Raw genomic sequence first — 22,800 nt, 5'->3', positions numbered from 1 at the left:
GGCACTGCACACTGATTCCGAGAGTCGTTTTCGTCGCTCTGTCTCTCTCGCACTCATGAGGGCGCTCCGTACAGGTGCGAGAGAGACAGAGCGACGACTCTCGGAATCAGTCTACTGCCGCAGATGTGACTAGAGTGCGCACGCAGCACGGCGGCGGCGGCCGTGCGCGCTGCAGAACGAACCAAACGAATTTGTGACGGTGACAAATCTGTCAATCTCGACGAGATTCGCCGCGCGAGCGCCATTAGAGAGAGAGAGAGAGAGAGAGAGAGAGAGAGAGAGAGAGAGAGAGAGAGAGAGAGAGAGAGAGAGAGGGGGGGGGGGAAGGGTAGGGGGAAAGCAAAGGGGCGAAACCATGACTCGACCAGTTCCCGCTAGCTCGGCTGCGGATCGCTGGCGGGCCAACATCACATCGCCAATCTGGCGTTGGATTGGGGCGATTTAAAGCGGCCTTGACGCCACGACCAGTGCCTCACCCCGCCCCGTCCCGCCCTGCCCCGCCCCGCCCCGCCCCGCCCCGCTCAGTGACAGTCGTTATGAAAGCGCGATAGTGTCTCGCGGGACGACCGGGACGGCACTGCGCGGGGAGTGGCCGCTGTGATCTGGGTGTGCAGGCCCTGTAATTGTGGGATCACCTGTCGAGGGGGGAGGGGAGAGGGGAAGGGGTTGAGCACCCAGGGGAAATTACTGCCAATAATTATCCGCATGTTTTTCCCATCGGCTGCGTTTTGCTTACCGTTCTCGTTTTGGGGGGCGGCCGTCGCACAGTGTAGTCTCGTGGTTCGTGGGAAGAAGCAAACTAGGCGTGCAATATGGCTAAATAAGGCTCGACTCCGATATCACGGAGTACGAGTCGTAAACTACGAAAACAAAAACAATAAGGGAGAAATAATAAAGAGAAAAAAACGACAACAAACGAAAAATAAAGGGGGCGAGCTCTCACCACTCTTGTCCGGGATGAGGTCCGGGTTGTTCTCGTCGCCGAGGCCGGCGCCCGGGCCGCCCTGCTCGGCGTCCGCCTTGGCGGTGGAGATGGTGGCGTTCTTGTCTCTGCGCGAGCCCTCCTCCGACTTCTCGTCGTTGGACTCGCCGCGGCCGCGCATCCGCAGCACCACCACGATGAGCACGGCGGCCAGCACCAGGGACGCCACCACGCCCACCAGCAGCCCCACCAGCGGCGTGATCTGCAGGGTGGCCTGGGTGGCGGCTGCAGAAACAAACAACGAAAACAATGGAATGAAATTGCACTTTTCGGCAGTTTCAGGTGGAAATGAACCCGGCGCACAGTGGGCCAGAAGACCGGCGGAGGCGGCTAACACCCTAGACGCGTTTTGAGCTCCAGAGCTAAATGAGACTCGAATCGCACGTGTGACCCCACCAGTGGATTGCCCTCCGAACCATTGGTGGGGTCACACGTTCGTGTCGAGTCCTATTTAGCGACTGGAGCTCAAAACGCGTCTAGAATTTTGGCCGCCCCCGCCGCCTTTCTGGCCCACTGAGCGGCGGCCGAGAGTTTTCGATGCCGGCCAACTCACCCAGCCGGCGTTCGGCGCCCTTGAGCGTGAAGGCGTGCATCTGCACGGCCTCGCTGCGGCCCTTGGTGTTGTAGGCGTACAGCTCGACGCGGAAGTCCAGGCCCGACTCCAGCCCGCCCAGGTTGAAGACGGGCGAGCGCGCCGTCACGTTGGACACCAGGGCCTGGGACGTCTCGTCGTACAGCTCCAGGACGAACTCCTGGCGGGGCACGCCGCCGTCGAAGCCCTCGGAGCAGGCCACGGAGAGCGACTCGGTGGTCTGGTTGGTCAGCGTGCAGTTGATCGGCGAGTTGGGTTTCCCTGCAACGGCCACCAAGAACGTCAACTGGCTGTACCAGGCGCAGATACGGTGAAGGTGGGGGAGAATAAGGGGTTTTTGCCCCTCATGCACTGCGCTGCACGCCGCGGGACAACAAGCTCGTTGCGACGCTTTGACAGTCCGTTCCCGTTTCACAGTGCGGCGTGCGCGGCGCGGCGCGGCATGGCGCGGCACGAGGCTAGATAATCCGGGCTGACTTACGACACCAGGCACCACGCGTCACGCGTTGGCGGCGGCGGAGGCACGCCACGGCCATGCCGAGCCGCGAGGAGCGCCGCAACAGCCGGCAGCCCGGCCCGCCCCGCCCCGCCACACCATAAAGCAGCTGGCGTGTGCGCACTCATTTACCAACCGCCATTACCGAGCGAGTTAGTTCCAGCTGCAGCCACGCGCGCATCGCGCCGAGCCGAGCCGTGCCGAGCCGAGCCGAGCCGAGCCGAGCCGAGCCGAGCCGAGCCGAGCCGAGCCGAGCCGAGCCGAGCCGAGCCGAGCCGAGCCGAGCCGAGCCGAGCCGAGCCGAGCCGTGCCGAGCCGAGCCGAGCCGAGCCGAGCCGAGCCGGGTCCGGGTCGCGCGACGGAGAGACTCATGATGGAGATGCAACGGTGCCTTTATTGAAAAAGTTGGCGCGTGGAATCCACCTTGCCGCGCTTGCATCCAACTTGAGCCCTGCCCGCGGCCCCGCGGCCCCGCGGCGCGGAGTTTTTTTTTTCTCCTTCCTCGCGGGGAGGGAATTGAATTCAATCACCCAGCCGGCCGGGCGGCTGCCGCTGCCTGCCGGCGACGCCGAATAAAAGCTCTGCACACGAGAACGGGGATCGGAACGCGAGACGCGGAACGGGGGCGGAACTGTCAGAACCTGTGCGCCGCCGCGCCGCCGCCCCGCGCTCGCAAAATGCAAATACAAAACACTCGCACACGACCGCACTGCACTGCACCGGGCCCTCCCCTCCTCCGTCACGGCGGCGTCCGCGTCCGTCAGCCTGTCATGCAGGCCTAGGCCGCCCGCCGTGCGCGCCGGTGCAACGGGCTTGCCTACCCGCCGGGCGCCCGTTACCATTACCATTACGGGCTAGACCACACATGATCGTATGCCACGGCCGCGCTCCGGGCGTGCCCACCGGGGGCCGCGAGCCCCAGTAGGGATGTAAAACTAAGGTGGCTAATCGCACTCCGTAACAAAGGTGTTCTAAGGGAAGGCCCAAAGACCACCCACCCGTTGGCGTGCACGTGCACGCTGACGCTGTTTCACGCTGCTTCGCGCTGCTTACCTGCGGGGATGACGAGGAAGGCGCAGGGCTGCTTCTGCTGGCCCAGGAAGTTGGTGCCCCAGCACAGCAGCGTGCCGTAGTCGCGCTCGCTCTGCGGCGTGTGCGTCAGCAGCGACTGCGCGCGGTCCGCCTTGTGGCGCGAGGCGGGCAACTCCACGCTGTCCGACGTCGTGTTGAGGCGCCACGTGAAGGTCACCTCGTCCGGGTTCGAGTCCACGTCGCAGGGGATGGTGATGGTCTCGCCGCGGCCCACGCCCCACACGGCCTGCTGCCCCGGCTTGCACACGGGCCGGTCTGCAACAACGAGAAGGACGATGGTGTCACTGCGTGCCCGGCGTCGCTCTGTCTCTCTCGCACCCCCAAGCAACGACGGTCGAGTGCGAGAGAGACAGAGCGGCAGGGCAGCCGGCTGCCGCCTCTACAGCAGAGCTGCCGGTGGCAAAGAGGAAATCGCGGCGCAATCAGCCAGTGGTGGCAGGCGCACAGATTCCGAGAGCCTGATGGCGTCCCTGGCGTCACTGCGACACGCTGCCCGGCCCTTTGAGCGCGTCGCGTCGATTCCATCAACCGCGATCAACCGGCGATCACTCCGGACGGCGGCAAGGCTGCCGTGATCGCCGGTTGATGCAAGGTTGATGGCCCACGAGGAAAAGTACACGCTGTAATGCGGGCAAATGATAGTCCTAAAAATAGATCGCTGTTTTTGATGCGTCGTTTTTGGTGTCGTTGTTTTTCGGACGCGCCACTGCGGTTCGACCGGACCGGGGCGCGTCCGTCCCGTCCGTCCGTCCGTCCCCGCGGGCCGTTCCGAGCGCGGCGTGTGTGTCGTGCTGGGCGCGCTGGATGACTCGTTCCAGAGATATGGATCGCTGACCGCGGACAACCCCGCCCCGCCCCGCCCCATCGGGTCTCGGCCTGCCATCATTACCGGCCAAAAGTGGGCCCCGGCCGGGGTCGTGGCAGGGTGGGGCGGGGCGGGGCGGCTTAGAGGCGGTCCCATTACCAATTGTAGTTCCGGCCTTCCGGCGTGGCCCACGCGTGGCGACCGCACCACGCGTGCCCCGTGCAGGCCGTGCAGGCCGTGCAGGCCGTGCAGGCCAACCGAGCAGCGGTCTGCCGGCACGCTGCGGGCCGCTCTCGAACACGGTCCTTTCGTCGCTCTGTCTCTCTCGCACGCATACGACGCGCACCACGAGTGCGAGAGAGACAGAGAGTGACCATCCGTCCACTGCTGCGACGAGCCCGCCGCGACGTACCCGTCAATGTGGGAGATTTACCGCGGCGGCCCTAAGCCGACTTGGAAGGGCTTAAGGGTCACGATGAAGTTGGAGTAGCTTTCACCATCGAGTTTGACTTTATCGACGGCTAGACCGGGAGGAGGGGGGCGGTCCGCGGAGGGCAGGGGGCCCGCAGTGCGGGGCCCACTAAATAGAATGCACCCCCTCCGCCCTCACCACCCCACGGCCTTGCCGGCCCCGCCGCAAGATGGACAAACAGAATGATGAAGACCGGAAACCGGCCGGCGGAAGCGGTTTAATTTCGGTCCGGAAGTACCGCCAAACAAAAACAAGCCTCGGAAGCGGAGCCGGAGCCGCGGGATGAAGGCCGTGAAGACGCTGCAGCAGCCGACCGATTCCGAGAGTTGTTTTCGTCGATCTCTCTCGCACCCACACGGGAGGCCACAGGAGTGCGAGGGGGACTGAGCGACGAAGACGACTCTCGCGGAATCAGTCTGCAGGTCTCGGCCCGGCCTGGAGGCAGCCTCGGCCGGCCTGCTCGGTGCCCTTGTTCGTCTTATTGCCGAGGGCAGCCGCCCTGGCTAGCCCTGGCTGCACAACCCATCGGCATATTCACCCCGCGGGGCCATGCATAAACCATGACTTGCTTGCTCCTGTCCTGGCGAGGCTATGGCGACAGTGCCGCGGACCGTCTTCGCCCCGCCCCGCCCCGCCCCGCGCTGCGGCTACGGACCCGTCCATGCGTATATTGGTGTCGGCGACACTATTTCGCTTGGCCGCAACGTCAAGGTCGACTTTTCTCATCTCTCTTCGTCCTTGTTCGGGCGCGCGCGTGGATCGCCCCCACCCCACCCCACCCCGCCCCGCCCCGCCCCGCCCCGCGTGGAGGCTGCAGGTACTCCCTGCGTCGGCACGCCCTCCGGGCTGGTCCGGACCGGCACGGCCCGCACGCACACCAGGGCACCGGGAGGCCGCGACGAGATGAAAGACACCACAACAAAGACGTGGCGATGGGCCGCACTTGAGAGCACTTATTGAGAAAGCTCCACACACGATCCGGTTACTTGGGTCGGCCACTTCACGAGGCGCGCCTCCGCCCCGCTCCGCCCCGCCACCGCCAGCCCCTTCGCACACATTTTGACTCACGCAGTTGTAAGTCTTCAGGAAATGGAAAATTCATATGACTCTCTCCCCTTCCACACACACACACACACAAACACATCCCGCTTTAACAGCAAGCTCTTAGGAGAAATCAGTTCCGAAAATTATTATTGACTGGTGAAATGTATGGCCGTTATATTATTCAGCCCACTATAAATCTTCCCCCGTTGTCGCTTCGCTTCGGAAAATAATTATCGTGTCGAAAATAATTCGTCCCCGGGTGTCATTTCAGGCGAGGCAGCGCGATTCTTTTTTTTTTTTACTTTTTTTTTGTCAGTGTAGGCCGAGGCGGCAGCACTTTGCTGCCCTCTCCACTCGATCTATCATTCCCTTATCACCTCTTTGCCGCCCCTCGTTCACGCCTTTCCCCCTCTCGCCGCTCTCGCCCCTCCCCCCTCCCCTCCACCCCCGCCAGCCAAATTGCGTCTACGAGTAATTATTGCTACCTTGTTGCGCCGCGTGCTCCCCGCACTGGGCCACGCCACGCCACGCCACGCCACGCCACGCCACGCCACGCCCACCGCGACAAAGGGCCTAATGCATTGGGCTTCAGTCAAAAGCAACCACAAACCCCTGCCACTTAACTTAACAACAAAATTTTTAATCTTTATTATTTTTTTTTCGCGTTTACACTGATACGTATTGCGAAGGCGGGAGGTCGCCGGCGGCGGGGCCACGGAGTTAGTGTTACTTGGAAATTGCACCGGGATAAACTATATTTCCAGACGGACTGCACGAAGAGCCATAAGTTTTCATTCCACTCCGTCTAATGCTCGCTGGCGGCGCTGGCGGGGCTGGCCTCGGCCTGGCCTCGGCCTGGCCGGCCGGGCCCTTGGTCCTTGGTCCGCCACAATTCAGCATCGCGCCGCCGCCGCTGCGTCCTCTCTCTGCTCGCCGGCGTCGCTCCGTCTCTCTCGCACTCGCGGCGCGTCGCGTGGCCGAGAGAGACGGAGCGACGTTGTTCGGAATCGGGCCGCGCTATGCCGCCCCAGCCGACCAGTTTCCGACGCCCGGGGGCTGGAGGGCGCGCGAGGCCGCGCCGCCCTGGACGCCCCGTCCTGGACGCCCCGCCCTGGACGCCCCGCCCTGGACGCCCCGCCCTGGACGCCCCGCCCTGGACGCCCCGCCCTGGACGCCCCGCCCTGGACGCCCCGCCCTGGACGCCCCGCCCTGGACGCCCCGCCCTGGACGCCCCGCCCTGGACGCCCCGCCCTGACGCCCCGCCCTGGACGCCCCGCCCTGGACGCCCGCCCTGGACGCCCGCCCTGGACGCCCCGCCCTGGACGCCCCGCCCTGGACGCCCCGCCCTGGACGCCCCGCCCTGGACGCCCCGCCCTGGACGCCCCGCCCTGGACGCCCCGCCCTGGACGCCCCGCCCTGGACGCCCCGCCCTGGACGCCCCGCCCTGGACGCCCCGCCCTGGACGCCCCGCCCTGGACGCCCCGCCCTGGACGCCCCGCCCTGGACGCCCCGCCCTGGACGCCCCGCCCTGGACGCCCCGTCCTGGACGCCCAGCCACAGGGCCGGCCCGCTAGGCCAGACAGCGCCAGCACAACAGACGTATAAAACGAATATGAGCTCGCACCAAAATATTGCTTTCATCAGGAAATTGGGCACGCTTTGCGGGGCTTTGCAGTGCAGGGGCAGGGCCCGCAGCGCGTCCTCGGGCACTCAGCCAGCCCCGCGCTTCACAACTCGTCCCTCGGCGTCCTTGTCAAATCCACCACCGCGGGGGCCCCTGGTCCCTGGTTCAAATACCGGCAAATGCGCCACAACGCTTGAATGTAGCCCCCCCCCCCTCTCTCTCTCCAATGTCAAGCAATTTCAATTTCTCTCTCACCCCGTCTCTCTCTCATCTTCCCTCTCCCTCCCCCCTCTCCCTCTCCCTCCCCCCTCTCCCTCCCCCCTCTCCCCCTCTCTCCCTCCCCTCCCCGCACGTGGTTGCTAGTGTATTGGATAGGCAGGCGGCCACCACTTTCGGCCACGTGGCGGTGAGGACGGCGAGGACGCGGGAAACTTGGGCGTAGCTCCGCGTAGCGCGGCGTAGCGCGGCCTGGACCGCCCGGGCAGCGGGGGGTGGGGATACGCACTGTTGTACGCACTGCAGGCCTCACCGACTTTCACTTGGGTGTGCGACTTGGCGTGCCCAGAGGGGCGGATAAAGAAAGAGAGAGAGAGAAGGGGGGAGAAAGAGAGAGAGGAGAGGAGAGGGGGAGGGTAAATAATAAGAGAAAGGGGCTCTGGGTTTAGCGGCCTGACGAAGACGGATGACGGCCGTTATGTTCACCGTTTGCTCATGTAAAGGTCAGCCCAAAGTTCCAAGGTCTGGGCTCGCCAAAGCGCGCGCGGCCGTTCGGATCGGCCCCAAGGGCCTTAAACACCCCAGTCGTGGAAGTCCACCGACACGGCCAAAGGTCGCGGCCCGGACTGCGTGGCTCGTTACCAGTGTGGGCCACAAGCGTGGGGTCACTTTACAAGCGTTTGGTACTTTACAAGTGTGGGACACTTTAAGTGTGCGAAGCTTTACAGGCCTGAGGCACTTTACAAGAGTGTGGTGAGTGGTACTTTAAGAGTCCGGAGCTTTACAGGCATGCGGTACTTCACAAGTACGTTGCGTATTACAAGTGTGTGGCACTCCATGTGTGGCATTCATTCACAAGCGTGCGGCACAAGTGTGTAATGTTACACGTGAGTGACTATACAAGTGAGCTTTAAAAGTGTCTTTTGAAAAGTGTGTAACGGCTTATGTCCCACTGCCGAGTGCACCCCCCTCCCCCCTCCCCCTCCCCGCCCGCTCCTCTCTCCGGGCCAACAAGTTTGTTTGATCGACACTGCGGGTGGCAGCAGCCCGAACGAGGGAGACGGAAAAAAAAGACAAGAATAAAATGGGAGCAGAAGGAAAAGGCAGGCAATCATCGTGAGACGGGGCCAAAGTAAAAGGAAGGAATGAATCGTGTAATAAAATCAGCCCCCAGTGCGGCCACCCCTTCGCCCCCTTCGGACGCTACATGCTCGACGTTTCCTCCGCGTCGCTCCGTCGTCACTCCGTCCCTCTCGCACACCGACGCGGCGCCCCGCGGGCGAGAGAGAGACAGAGCGGCGATTACACGGTCCAGAAGCAGCCTGCAGTGCCACACTCCCTGCCAAATTTGTCTGTCAGTCGCCCTCATCCGCGCAGCTGGCCGAACAACGCACTGCAATAAACTTGCCCGGGGAATTCACCAATTTTCGCGCGCGGGGAGTTCCGGTCCGCCTTAACTAGCCCGCCTCGCCGCGAGCGTCTCTCTCGCACTCATGGGGCGTCCCGTGTGCGTGCGAGAGAGACGGAGCGACGAGAGCAGCCAGCGTCGCCAGCGAGGCCCAGAGGCGAGGCCCCGGCCCCACAGGGCGTGGCGGCGCTGCATCTGATACGCTGCAGTTTTTCACGGCCGCTTGACGGCGTGGCGGGGCGGGGCGGGGCGGCAGGCCAGTCAACAGCGCAAAGACATAGTTTCACGTCGTTAAAGGGTAATGGGGTCGCACGGCGGGGGCGGCCGCACTGCCGCTGGAATCTCCTTACCAGAAATAAAGAAAAGTCTGCGCGCAAAAATAAAACAAAAATAAAAATAGCGGCGTAAACACAGAGAGAGGGAGAGAGAGAGAGAGGACACGCAGAGGATGAGGCAAAACATTGCAGATATTTTTCTCTCTCTGATGCTTTTACTTGACCTGGCTGGCGGGCGCGCGGGGATGGAAAATTCGGTCAGAAGGAGGAGAAGGTCATGGGCGCAGTGAGGGCTGAAGGGGGTTGAGGGGGGGGGAGGACTCCGGACGAGGAAGCCGGGCGGCGGAAGCTCGCGTCGTCCGCGATGTTTGATAAGAGACTCCAGACACTGATAAGTGGTTTGTACACGTTCTCCAGGGAGCGGTCCCACTGTACTCTCGCAGGGCCCCACCACTATGCATGAGGCGGGAGGTGTGTGTGTGTGTTGGTATGTGAGTGTGTGCAACCTCCCAAGGTGCAACTGTGTGTGTCAGAGAGGGAGAGCGAATGGAAGGGTGTGTTCGTGCACGTGTGTGTGTGTGTGTGTGTGTGTGTGTGTGTGTGAGAGAGAGAGAGAGAGAGAGAGAGAGAGAGAGAGAGAGAGAGAGAGAGAGAGAGAGGGAGGGAGGGAGAGTCGGCGCATGAATTAATCGCGGAGCCTTGAACTGGATACGAATGCACTTTCCGCCTCGCGTGCTTCCTCGCCCTGAAAGCCCTGAAAGCCCTGAAAGCCTGGCAAGCAGGCGGCCGGTGCATGGCTGCATCCATTTTTTATTTTGTTTTGCCCCCTTTGCCTGGGGAGGCAAAAGCTCGGGCAAAAGGCGGGGCGTTTCCCCGCGTCGCCGTCCCACTTAACGACCTGTTGGGCCGAGTTGGGCTCGGTTCGGCTGCCGGCGTAGCGGGCCGACGGGCCGACAGTGGAGTGGGCGTGGCCGCGCGCCGTTCCGTCGACTCGAGTAGTGTAGTGACGCAGGGAGCCGCGACTCGCCCGCGAATAAAGTTGGGGCCATCATTATCGACGCGCGGCAGCGAGACTGATTCCGAGAGTCGTCGCTCTGTCTCTCTCGCACGCGTGCGGCAGGCCCCGGGAGTGCGAGAGAGACAGAGCGACGACTCTGGGAATCGGTCTGCAGCGCAGCCCGGAGGGGGATGATGAGAGGGACTGGCATCGGTCGAGTGGCGGCCTGGAGGGCCGGAAGGGGCGCCCGAGGGGGCCAGTCGAAAACGGGGAGGGGGGGGGGAGGGGGGCACGTACCGCAGAGGCCAGACAGAAGTCGTGGCGCGGCCAGCACGATTGCGGGTGTACTCATTACGGGCCGGGAGGGTTAATGCGAAAAGTTTGGGTGGCGGCCTGGCGAGGAGGAAGGCGGCAAGAGGAACGTCTAGAGGAGCGGAGCACAGCGGAGCACAGCGGAGCACAGCGGAGCACAGCGGAGCACAGCGGAGCACAGCGGAGCACAGCGGAGCACAGCGGAGCACAGCGGAGCACAGCGGAGCACAGCGGAGCACAGCGGAGCACAGCGGAGCACAGCGGAGCACAGCGGAGCACAGCGGAGCACAGCGGAGCACAGCGGAGCACGCGGAGCACAGCGGAGCACAGCGGAGCACAGCGGAGCACAGCGGAGCACAGCGGAGCACAGCGGAGCGGCAAGACGGACGGACGGCCGAGCGAGGCGGCGCGAGGCGAGCCGACTAACGCCCAGGGAGAAAACTTATACGTGTCACTGGGCACGGTGGCGGGGCGGGGCGGGGCGGGGCGGGGCGGGGCGGGGCGGGGCGGGGCGGGGCCGCCTGCCGCGCGGCGGACCGGCGCGCGGAAAAATTGAAATGGATGGCACTGCGAGAGTGGCCGAGCGCGCCGCGTTCAAGATCATGCGTAAAACGAGGGGAGCGACAAAATCCTAAGCAGGGCGGAAACAAGATCTGGAAACTCCCGCGCGCGTCCCCGCTCACCCGCCCGCCCGGCACGCCGACACGCTAAACAAAAAGAAAATGTTTTTGAAAAGTTACCGGTGGCGTGCCGGGCGGGGGACGCCGCCGCGGGCACCGGACGACGGCCCGCGCCGCGGCGCGCCGCTCGCGGGGCTGACAGAAAGACGGAGTTGTTGTTTACCAAGGCAGGCCGGGGCAGGCCGAGGCAGGCCGCACCGCCGGGGAGAGTCCAAAAAGAAGCCGCCGGGATTTGTCAACGTCAGGCGTCGAAGCCTGCCCGGGAATTAGCCTCGGTCGAAAGCGCGAAAAAAAAGAAAAGAAAAAGACACGTACTTATCGCAAAAAAAAATCTCATTCAACGAACGTTAATGAAAGCAGATGATCCAACGCGTTTCACAACTGCTGTGACAGCCGAGAGGTTAGAGACGTGGGATCGAGTTACCGCAGGCCGGCGTTCGAATACCAGCGTCACAAAAGTTTTTTCGACTTGCTATCCTAAGGGTGGTGGTTCGAGGCCATCCGAGCGGAGCCGTGTGCAACAGGCCCACATGCCGGAGGTTCGACTCCTAACAAATATTTCCATTTAATTTTACTGCCTCACCCAGTGCGGTTCAAACCCGTAAACGTGAGCCCGCTCCGAGCATGGGACGTGGTGGTCCAGGGAGTAGAGGCGTCGGTTCCCAATGCAAGGGTCGGCGGTTCGACTCCCCCAACTTCTTGCGAAATTTTGACCGGGTCGGTCGAGTCCTGTTGCGTCAAGAACCTACCTCACGCCGATCCCCTCATCATGGGCCGTGGTGGCCGAGAGCGTTAAGTCGTGTGATCCCGGTGGCGGGGTCCGGGGATCGAATCCTATCATTTCATTTGGCTGAGCGTTAGCGAAGCCCTTGCCGTGTTTGGGCGCGCTGAAAAGTGACTGGTCGTGCGTCTGTCTGTCTGTCTGTGAGTCTGTTTGTACTCACCAACGATTCTCAGCAACTACAGTGGCTATAGTTTCAAGATTTCGTATTTAACGTCGCCTTAGTACCCCCCAACACGAGTTTGTTTCAAATCGTTGTTTAGTATCGTTTGAAATATTCAAAACATATTTTTGAATCAGGTCATTAGCGTGGTTAGGTTGGCAGCGCGGCAGCGCTTACCAATTTCTCATACCTGCGGGTCCGCGGCTCTCAAATACGGGACTTAAGCAAATAAGCAAATAAAACGAAATAAAGAGCAGAAGGGTTTAGAAATGAGATCGGCCTTAGTTTTTCAACATTCTAGAATGATTAAAACCATTTTGGAACACCAACACAGCGAAATATGGAAAAGGGATTCGAAAATGATTTACGTGTTTCGTTCCCCTCTCCCCCCTCCCCTGTCAGAGGGGAATCATCTTCAGGTCAGTGCACTTTGACAAAGCTTTGTAAAAAGGATGTTTTTATTTTGACCTTTTGTATTGTGTGCATCTTCTTATTTCATTCTAGTGTCATCCTCTTTTTAAAATTTTCAAACTAGAGGAAATTAGGGAAATGCATAAATAACTTGTGTTGAAATTGGCAGGCATACTTAGTTTGGACTCGAGAAATTCATTCTATTGCAATGCTGCAAGCTGACAAGAGTCCAAAAGTACTAACATGAGTTTATTAATAGAATCAATATATGGTTGTGTATATTTAATCCTAATGGAGTTTGAATTGATGTTGGTTTCAAAGAGACGACTCAGGTTTTGAGCGGTGAGTGAATTGGTGATTGGATTTAGTGAGACGATTCCTTTAACTTCACCGAAGTTAATGTAACTGGTACTACTCAGTAATGTTTACATGAGTAAGATAAATTATGTCGGTTCATTAAGCCTTGGGTAGCCTTGGCATTGGACTCTATGTGACGAATCACTGGATTTGACAATAATTTGTCCCCGTTAACTGGTTTAGATCAGCCTACCCTAAACTGACTCTCTTAATATTTACTGTGATAACATGTTCCAACCAATATTGTTTTATTCACTGGTTCACAATGAAAGAATAACAAAATGTTTCATAAATATAACTTATACAATTGTGAGTTCATTAGTTAAGGAAAAAGAGTTATCGAATAGTGACCCAAGCATACGAGTAGCCAATTAAGCGATTCCATGTTGGCAATTGAATTTTACTCGACTGAGGGATTTGCTTTGGTGTGGCATCAGGGAATTGGTGACGACAGAGTGTGCTTCATGAAGACAAATAGGAACAATATACAGAAATTGAGTTTTAAGTATTGTATGTAGTTTGCAGTGTACTGGTCACAAAAACTACATTTATTTCAATGCCAATCCTACATTTTCATCTAGAGCTACGCAATTTGGGGCAAAACTTTCCAAGTTGAGATTTATGTATTTCCCTGTAGTTTTCAGTGCGCTGACCTCAATATTGACATCTTAATTGTCCCCTAACCCAAAATTTAACCGATTTTTGGTTAAATTTTTTGAAATGAATTGTACAGTGATTCTTGCAGTTTTTTGAGTGCTGATAACGAAAATAACTCCCATTTTAACACCAGACCTTTATTTTCATCCCATATTAGATCATTTTGGACCAAAAATTTCAAGTCAAGTTTTATATTGTTTCCTGCAGTTTTTTGTGTGCTGAACTCGAAAATGACTTCCAAAATTTTTCCCAGACTCACACTTACCCGAATTTTGACCAATTTTGGACCAAAATTTTTAAATCGAGTTTGACATTGATTCCAGCAGTTTTTGGTGTGCTGATAACGAAAATCACTTTCATTTCGACTCCAGACTTATATTCTCATCGCAAATTAGATCATTTTGGACCAAAATTTTCATGTTGAGTTTTACATTGTTTTCTGCAGTTTTTGGTGTGCTGAGCTCAAAAATGACCTTCAAACTTTTCCCAGACTCATATTTAACCGAATTTTGACCAATTTTGGACCAAAATTTTTAAATCGAGTTTGACATTGATTCCAGCAGTTTTTGGTGTTCTGATGACGAAAATCACTTCCATTTGTACCCCTGGTCTAAAGTTCACTGAATATGAGCCCATAAGATGGACACTTCGTCTAATCAAGCAAAGTCCAAAGTGCACAAAAATGTCAATTCGCATCGCTCAGCCACACTACGCGCCCAGACTGAACGGCGCGTACCCCTAGTTACATTTTTCGAACGCATTCCTCCCAGTGCAACTCAAACCCGTCGTCCAACACGCTGCCAGACGTACAAGCGTGATAGCGTAGTGGTCAGAGTCACATTCACCTGGCCACTCCGCTGTGGGTGTCTAAAAAGCAATCCGCTTCGGCGGGTTGGCCTCGGCACTGGAGCGATGGAGTATTTGATCCATCAATCCAGACCATCCGGTGTGTGGTTGCGGGTGGTGCCTCCTTGACTCGTCGGGGAGGCGATGATAAGTCCTTTGAAGCTGGCCTAAAACGCTGTATGTTCGGTACGGGAGCGCCGGACAGTGGGGGTACCATGGGGTACACAACCAACCCTACGAAAACAAGAAGCTCCCACCAAACCTCTTCTCTGTCTGAGTCTCTCTCTGTCTCTCTGTCGTCTCACTCTACGTCCCGCCCCTCAAAGAGCTTCGTACTGGGTGCTCTCACCCAGCTGCCTGAGCTTTGGGGTCCTACTGGGTCCCCCGGCGAACGCTTGGGTCGCTGACGGGATTAACCCCAGGTACCTGATAGCACCGGTTCCCATCCCGAACACAAGTAAAGCAGGAGGCCTCCCCATTAAGACTGGGGAGGGGGTGTAGAGTTCAATTTTTTTTCTTTTCCCTTTCAAATTTCTCAGTCAATACTCGTTCGGTTTCCTTATACGGGGTAGTATGCGGGCTCATTCCAAAGATAGTAATTAAAATTGTGTATGAAAAAAAATATATAGACCCGAGCGAGGTGGCCGGTGTTGGTACTAGCCGTGCCGAGCTGTGGCCTGCACCGCCCGCCGCCGAGCCCGACTTGAAGCCTGACTTGAAGTTTTGTCAGGTTTAACCTGACGGTCACTATGCGGCTGGACAACTAAAAAGGCATTTCAATCTAACTCGAAAATGAGCTCAAAGGGTTCAAACCACGCCTCAAACCTCAAAGTGAAAAAAATTCACATGGCATCCAAACAACTTAAAATTTTGAAAATGTAATTTTTTTTTAAATGTGAAGTTTTTTTTTCTCAGATCCACCAACCACAATCCGAGCCGCGGCCAGATGCTGGATAAAAAAATGGCGGCGCAACGTTATTTCGAATGGTCGACTGAACATTGCGAGGGGGCGGTAAGCGGGGGAAATGGTTCCGGTTGACTTAGGACGGCGCAGGGCGGCGCAGGGCGGCGCAGCAGTCACCCTTTCCGGCCGCGTGGGCCCCGCCAATCAGATCCACCACTGTGGACAGTCCGTGCGAGTGAGAGTGAGAGAGAAGAGGAAATTGAGAAGAGGAAAAAAAATAAAGCCCTGGAAGTGTCCGGCCTTGAGATGGAAGCCGCGGGCGGGGAGAGGGGGGGAGAAGGCGGGCGGCGAACCACGCCGCAGCGCCGCGCGCTCTCGCCATGATACAGTTTTCTTCGTTACCTGCTAAGCCTCTGGGAATAGATATTTTCGGCGCCACTATATAAGATGGAAACCGTCCCCAGCCCCACCCCTCGCCCTAAAGTTGGTATTCCCTGCGGACCGGACTACTCCGCTACCCTGCGGCCCCGTCTCCCCCCCCCCCCCCCTCCCGCCCCGGCCCTGCTCTGTCCGCGCTGATTGGTCGGAAGTGCACCCGGGAAGCACACGAAACAAGAATGCCGTTCCGGGCCAACCTTCAGGAACCGGTCGACCGGCGGCCCATGTATACTTAAGGAGGGATGCCCTGAAACAGGGCAATTTCTCTTTTCCGTTCTTTTTCCTGTTTTGTTTGTTTGTGTTCGTCGGAAACAACGGCGGAGTGAAGGAGCAGGTGAAGCGTGGACTGCTCAATGAAACATAACGACCCTGGCGCCGCCCACACCACCCCGCCCCGCCCCGCCCCGCCCCGCCCCGCCCCGCCTGCCACGCGTAGCCCGAAAAAGGACAAAACTTGAGAATGGTTAAGAGGGCAGTGCAGGGAGCGAAGTTGGTAATGAGCTCCGCTCGGTTGCTGCGCGAGTAACGCCGAGACGCCACGTTGACCATTTGTCTCTCCAAAGGGCGAGGCGAGGCCTGGCCCGGCCTGGCGGAGCGAGCGCCATTTTCGAATGCCACCGGCCTGGCCCTCTTAACGCGCCACAGCGGCGCAACGGCGAAAACGAGGCAACGGCCACCGAAGCACGAGGAGGGTCGCCGCAGTCTCACTCGCACCCCTACAGCGAGTGCGACAGAGACGGAGCGACTCTCGTTCGGACTCCACCTGTACTGCAGAGTGGCACACTGTGAAACCAAGAGGGGAGAACTCTGCCTGGTACTCACACTTGACGTCCAGCCGCACGGGGTTGCTCTCGCCGTCGCCCTCCTGGTTGTACGCCACGCACGTGTACATGCCGGCGCGCGCGCGGCTCACGGACTGCAGCACCAGCGACTGGTTGCTGATGATGGTGCCCGCGGACGCGTTCTGGATCAGCGGCTGCCGCTGCAAAAGAGGAAAGCAACAAAAATCCGTCAGCAAACACAAATCAGGGCCGAGCAGGCGGAGTTTGTGCACACAGTCCGCGCGGCACCCAAATGGAGGCAAAAAGGTGCCACTGTTGATCCACGTCGCATGCGCTCGCCGTGACGTCATTTCATGTCAATATGACTTCTTTCCGGCGGAATTCCGAGTTTTTGTTGTACTTTTGTTGCACTATTCACACTTTTTCTTGCAGTGTACCCTCAACGGGCAGGGCGCAAAATAAGGCGCTTGGCCGCCGTGAAAGCCGCCGGAAACGTGCCCACTTTGTGGCCACTTATGCCCGACGAGGCGCTCAAGTGTCGGTCTCGTTCTGGCCGCGGCCTGGCCCGGGGCGGCCGCGGTGACAGGGGTCATCCATTAGCCATCGCCTTGCCTCAGCCTTGGCTCAGCCAGCCCAGCCCTGAGGTTTCAATTAAAACTGATGGCCGGGCCTGGCCGGTCCGTCCCGGTCCGTCCCGGTCCGTCCCGGCCCGTCGGCCGCGAGGACTGCTTTTCGGAGGAGCGGCGCGCTCTGCCACCTGGTAATTAATGGATGATCCTGGCCGCGCTCGGCGGCTGCGCGGCATCCGTCTTCACTCCGCAGCGCGGCCGCGTTGTCATCCTTGGCCGGGAATCAAAAGCGGGGAAAGACGGTGGCGGCCCGCTGCGGCGACCTGCCCTGCGGTGGCCCGGCCCCGTGGAGTTATCCCCTGATCCGGCTGAGCCCGCCGGGCCCGGCCGTGCCCGACCACATCTCAATACTCCCCCGGCACACCGGCCTCGTTTGGGCCTCCGCCCGCTGCCTGCACACTGAGAGTCGTTTCCGTCGCTCTGTCTCTCTCGCACTCACGGGCCTAAGTGCGAGGGAGACAGAGAGAACGGAAAGGACTCTCGGAATCAGTCTGCTGGTTTCGTCCGGGCCGGCTGCTCGTGTATTTCCCAGTGCCGTCGTCGCGGGCTGCGACGTCGTCCGTGTCAACAAGGAGCTCGGGTAGCGCCGCGCCGGCCTCGGCCACGGAGCCCCGGGGGGCAAAGGGACGACGCCACGGCCTCGCACAGTGGGCCAGAAGACCGGTGGAGGCGGCCAAAACTCTAGACCCGTTTTGAGCTGCAAAGTCGCTAAACAGGGCTCGAACCGAACGTGTGACCCCACCAATGGATTCCTCGTTCGGAGAGCAGTCCATTGGTGGGGTCACACGTTCGGTTCGAGTCCTGTTTACCGACTCTGGAGCTCAAAACGCGTCTAGAGTTTTGGCCGCCTCCACTGGTCTTCTGGCCCACTGTGCGGCGGCCCCTCTCGGAACAAGGGCCGCCTCATTTCACAGTACATAGCCTCTATGTCTCGGCCTCGGCCGTCCCTGCCTGGGCGCGCTCGCCGCGCTCGGCGCAGTGGACCGCCGCCGACATGAGCATGGCGCCGCGTCGCGCTATCCCGCGTTATCCCGGATCGGACCCGCACCCTTTGAAAACCAACGCCCCCGGTGCCTTGGTGTGCTGCTTGGCTGCAGCGGGGGGCCGTGGGGGCCGTGGGGGCCGTGGGGGGCGGAGGGGGGCGGCGGGGGGCGGCGGGGGCGAGCCAACCACGCGGACATCTGATCCCTTCCTTTGGACGAGGAAAAGCGGTGATCGGCACGCACGCCCGGAGTCGCGCTGTCTCTCTCGACTCTGGAGCGACTCTGGAGCTCGAGACGCGTCCAGAGGTTTTGCCGCCGCCACCGGTCTTCTGGCCCACTGTGCGTTGGTGCGGTCACCGCCCTAGACAGCGGAGTTTTCCGCCTCGTGAAAGGCTGGGGACTCGATTAGCTGAACCGCCATGGCGGCGCGGAGTGGAACGACCACACCATTTAACACGGTCTCTCAGCGTCGGTGCGCTCTAAGGGTTGCGAGAGAATGCTAGAGCGTTAGAACCTGTCGGTTTGACAGTGAGCTGGAAACAGACGACGAGCGTAGCCGCGCCACCGCGGTGCATCCTACTCCAAGGACCAAGGTGCTTCCGTGCGGACATGTGCGCCCTCGTGTGCGCCAATGTCTTCCAGTGGGCCAGCACCGAGGCCAGCACCGAGGGCAGCACGCCGACGGGCGGCTCATCGTGTAAGCACGCAGCCACGGCAGACGTCAACGGGGTTACGGGGCCTCAGACTCGAATGATAAATTCGCGTCACGAGCGCGGCCAGCCCCCCCTCCCCTCCCCTCCCCTCCCCCTCCCCTTGCCCTCCTTGCAGCGCAGCGAGCCTGGAGCGAGCTCTATACATTGTCGCCGGGCCTCACTGTGGTGAGCCACCCCCAGCCAGAAGTCCACTAACATTCCACCAGGGCGATGTATGGCCGAGCCTGACCTCCTTGTCTGTCGCCGCACCGCCGCACCGCCGCCACCCGCAGGGCCCGGAGGATCGTGATGGTGTCCGAGGCCGGGGACGCACAGTGGGCCAGAAGACCGGCGCAGCCGGCCAAAACTCTAGACGCGTTTTGAGCTCCAGAGTTGCCAAATGGGACTCGAACCGAACGTGTGACCCCACCAATGGATTGCTCTCCGAACGAGGAATTCATTGGTGCGGTCACACGTTCGGTTCGAGTCCCACTTAGCAACTCTGGAGCTCAAAACGCGTCTAGAGTTTTGGCCGCCTGCGCCGCTCTTCTGGCCCACTGTGCGCCGGCGTGGTACAGTCGCCTGCAAAAGTGGCGCGCATCACCGCCGCGCCGGCGACAGGGACAGACAGGGACTCATTGGGCTGCGTGCGGCACTGCGTGGCACTGCGCGGCACTGCGTGGGGGCCGCGGCTGGCTTGGCGCCGCGCGTCTGCCGGCACATCCATCGTGGCGGCGGCGCCTCGGCAAACGACGTCATATTCGCGCGGCGGGGACGGGGCGACGCCGACGACGGCGACGACGGGGAGCCGCAGCACCGCGCCCGACCGCGCAGCACCGCGCAGCACCGCGCAGCACGCCAAAGCGCCTCATCTGGACGGCGATGGCCGGGAAATCGTCCGACCGACCCTGTGCGCCGTGGGGACGTAAAAAGAACGCGACGCGTTGGGGCGGGCCTTGGGGCAGGCCGGGTTGCATCGAGGGAGCGAGTTCGGTTCTCGAAAGGCTCGTGCAGGTAATACGTGACGTCATTTAGGGGTGGGGGAGACCGTCAGGGGTACGGAACGGAGGCCTACGCAGTGATTGCAGGGAAGCTCCACACAAAACTCTATATTTAGCAATCTTCAAACAGTGAAGCTTCCAGGATAAAGCAACGTGAAAGAGTATCCAGTGTACCACACGTGTTCCTGCCATTGCACCACACATAACACGTCCGCGTGGGCAATGGTCCCGCCGGGGCTTCGTTTACCGTTGACCCGCGCGTTTTGGCGGGGCTCCAATGACAAAGGGCCTCGCTGCCTCCACTGCGAGTGAACGCAGGCAGTAAGGCAAGGCCCGCCTCACCTGAGCGCCTCGAGCGCCGTGAGCGTGGGGCGACTGCCGGAAGCTCGCTTACTTTGGCAAGGACACTGGAAGTGAGTGACACTCGAAGGGGAACGGGAATGAGGCGAAGACGGCGGTGCGAGAGAGCGCGCGACAGAGGGCGTGCGTGGGTGCGCCCTGCGCCCCCACTCTGCGCGCCAACCCGCGCCAGGCCGCCACTTCCCCGCGCGGTCCCCTGCGGAACTTAGGCCCGGTCTACCACGACATAACAATTTAACCCCGGCGCCTGCTTTGCTTGGGAACGGCCACCCAGGGGCCAATGCTTGCAATCCCGATACTGCGCGGGGAGGGGGCGGCCGAGGGCGGCACGGCGAGCACTGCCAGCGCCGCGGCAGACAGAGGGAGGTGTGGCGACGGCGCCACCCTCCTCGACGCCGTCCTCGGCGTAATCTCGGGTGGCCGCCGAAGTGGTCGCGGTGGTGGCGGCCGGGGACAGGACGCGGGCCCCTAAGGACCTCGATAACAACTTGAGCGCGGCGCGGACGAGAGCACTGAGCCTATCGGCCGCATGCAAAGTGCGCCTGATGGAACCAGCCGCCTGCACAGTGGGCCAGAAGACCGGCGCAGGCGGCCAAAACTCTAGACGCGTTTTGAGCTCCGAAGTCGCGAGTCGCTGCAGGGTGCCGGGCCGCCGGGCCGCCACCCCCGGCGACCTCGAGCAGCACCGAGCCAGGGCCAAGCCAGCGCCCCGCTGCCCCAGTCGCGCTGATGTGGCCGCTGTTATAAAAAGAGCTGTAAAACAACTGGAGCGGAGACGGTAAAGGCAAGGCGGTGCAGCAGCTGCAGCTCTGCGCCCCGCCCCGCCCCGCCCCGCCCCCCCCGCCCCGCCGCGCCTTGGCCCGCGACGCGGCGACCTGGAAGATGATCGCGGACGTCTTCACCCGGAGAATATGGAGTCGGCGCGCGGCGGAACGCCGAGCGCGGAATCGGGAACCGGAACTTTTGGGAAAGGTGACCGCACGCCGGTGACTTACCTCGTGCCGCCAGCCGACGCGGAAGATCCTGGGGTTGGCCTTGATGTGGCACTCGAAGAACACGTCCACGCCCTCCGTCATGGCGCTGGCGTTGAGCGGCCGGCCGAGCTGCAGCGTCACCACTGGCACGTCTGGGGCAGGCAATGGACGCCGTTACCGTCGTTGTCCTTCTGCGGGATGCCTCCCTCACAGTGGGCCAGATCGGCGCAGGCGGCCAAAACTCTAGACGCGTTTTGAGCGCCAGAGTCGCTAAACAGGCCTCGAACCGAACGTGTGACCCCACCAATGGATTTCTCAGTCGGAGAGCTATCCATTGGTGGGGTCACACGTTCGGTTCGAGTCACATTTAGCGACTCCAGAGCTCGAAAGCCGTCCGGGACTTTCACCGCCTGCACCGGTCTCTGGCACACTGTGCGGTGCTTACGTCGCTTGTCTCTCTCGCACTCACGGGGCGTCCCCTGGCCGTGCGAGAGAGACAGAGCGACGGAACCGGCTTGCTCAGATACAGCAGGTAGTACTCACGGTAGATGTCGAGCGTCCAGCTGTCCACGAGGGCCGAGTTGGGCAGCCGGGGGTTCTCGGCGCGGCAGCTCAGCACCATGCCGGAGTCGTCGACCTTGGGCGAGTACAGAAGCGTGCTGATGGTGGAGTTCTGGTCCTGCGACGTCTGCAACAGAGCCACAGTGGCGCCTTAACACGACGTGTGTATCGACAGGCTTATCTCCGGCGGCGCTATTCGGAGCGCCAGGGCTGCCTGCTGGGCCTGGCCCGGCCTGCTGCAGACTGATTCGTCGCTCTGTCTCTCTCGTACTCACGGGGTGTCCCGTATAGGGGCGAGAGAGACGGAGCGACGAAAACGGCTCTCGGAATCAGTCTGCTGGCGGGGCTGGCGGGTAGATGGAGCGTTTTCCACAGACGCCGCGAGGCGGCCTTACAGTGGGCCACACAGGCCGATTCCAAACAATGCCCCGCCTCTCTCGCACTCACGGCGCGGTCCCTAGGGGCGCGAGAAAGACAGAGCGACCACAGCACTGTTCGGGATCGGCCTGGGGGACGGATCGCGAGTCCTTGAATAGGTCACGAATCAAACACATGTGATGTAGATCGATGTAGATTTTTCCTCAAAGGGCGGCCTGTCCCCATTACCACACGGCCGCCTCGGCGTCGGGTCGGGCCTCGAAACGTGCCCAGTGCGGGTCCCTTGGCGCCGCCTCGGCGAGACCCACTAGCGCTGCCCCAAGGACACGCAAGGACACCGGCAGCAACACTCCAAACTTGTTAGCGCTGCGTTTCACGGAGTACACGGAGTGGCCAATCCACGAGCCGACAATTACGGACCCATATTCCCGGAAACGACGAAAGGAGTACGGCGCCTTATGAAAACCGTTTCTCTGGCAGCGCACAGTGGGCCAGAAGACCGGTGGAGGCGGCCAAAATTCTCGACGCGTTTCGAGCTCCAGAGTCACTAAATGAGACTCGAACCGGACTGTGACACCACCAATGGATTCCTCGTTCGGAGAGCAAACCATTGGTGGGGTCACACGTTCGGTTCGAGTCCCATTTAACGAATCTGCAGCTCAAAACGCGTCTGGAGTTTTGGCCGCCTCCGCCGGTCTTCTGGCCCACTGTGCAGCGTGCTGCTTTTACCTCCGTCTCGGCCTTGCCTTGCCTTGCCTCGGCTGCAGCGGCCAGGGACGAGGCCCGGGCAGAGGCCCGCCGCCCGCCCGCAGGGGCCAGTCCGGAAATGGAAATTTCTTGACACGACGGACAAAGCCGGGGCTTTGAGCAGCCCTGATGGCCATAAAT

General features: G+C 60.5%; 1 protein-coding gene across 1 annotated transcript in view; it reads right to left on the bottom strand.

Annotated features, from left to right (window-relative positions):
- The window catches only part of LOC117643982 (nephrin-like), a 68,998-nt gene that overhangs the window by 7,507 nt on the left and 38,691 nt on the right, over positions 1-22,800 (bottom strand). Inside the window, exons 7-11 of the mRNA XM_034383168.1 lie at positions 21,517-21,661; positions 20,995-21,125; positions 16,375-16,534; positions 3,124-3,417; positions 1,536-1,835 (exon numbers count right to left, since the gene is read on the bottom strand). Of these exons, the coding sequence (XP_034239059.1) occupies positions 1,536-1,835; positions 3,124-3,417; positions 16,375-16,534; positions 20,995-21,125; positions 21,517-21,661 (1,030 nt within the window). The remainder of the gene's footprint in view (positions 1-1,535; positions 1,836-3,123; positions 3,418-16,374; positions 16,535-20,994; positions 21,126-21,516; positions 21,662-22,800) is intronic.

The sequence above is a fragment of the Thrips palmi genome, unplaced genomic scaffold, assembly GCF_012932325.1.
Source record: "Thrips palmi isolate BJ-2018 unplaced genomic scaffold, TpBJ-2018v1 HiC_scaffold_17, whole genome shotgun sequence".
Taxonomy (NCBI): domain Eukaryota; kingdom Metazoa; phylum Arthropoda; class Insecta; order Thysanoptera; family Thripidae; genus Thrips; species Thrips palmi.
The sequence above is the reverse complement of the archived record's forward strand: the minus strand, read 5'-3'. Positions and strand labels throughout refer to the sequence as shown.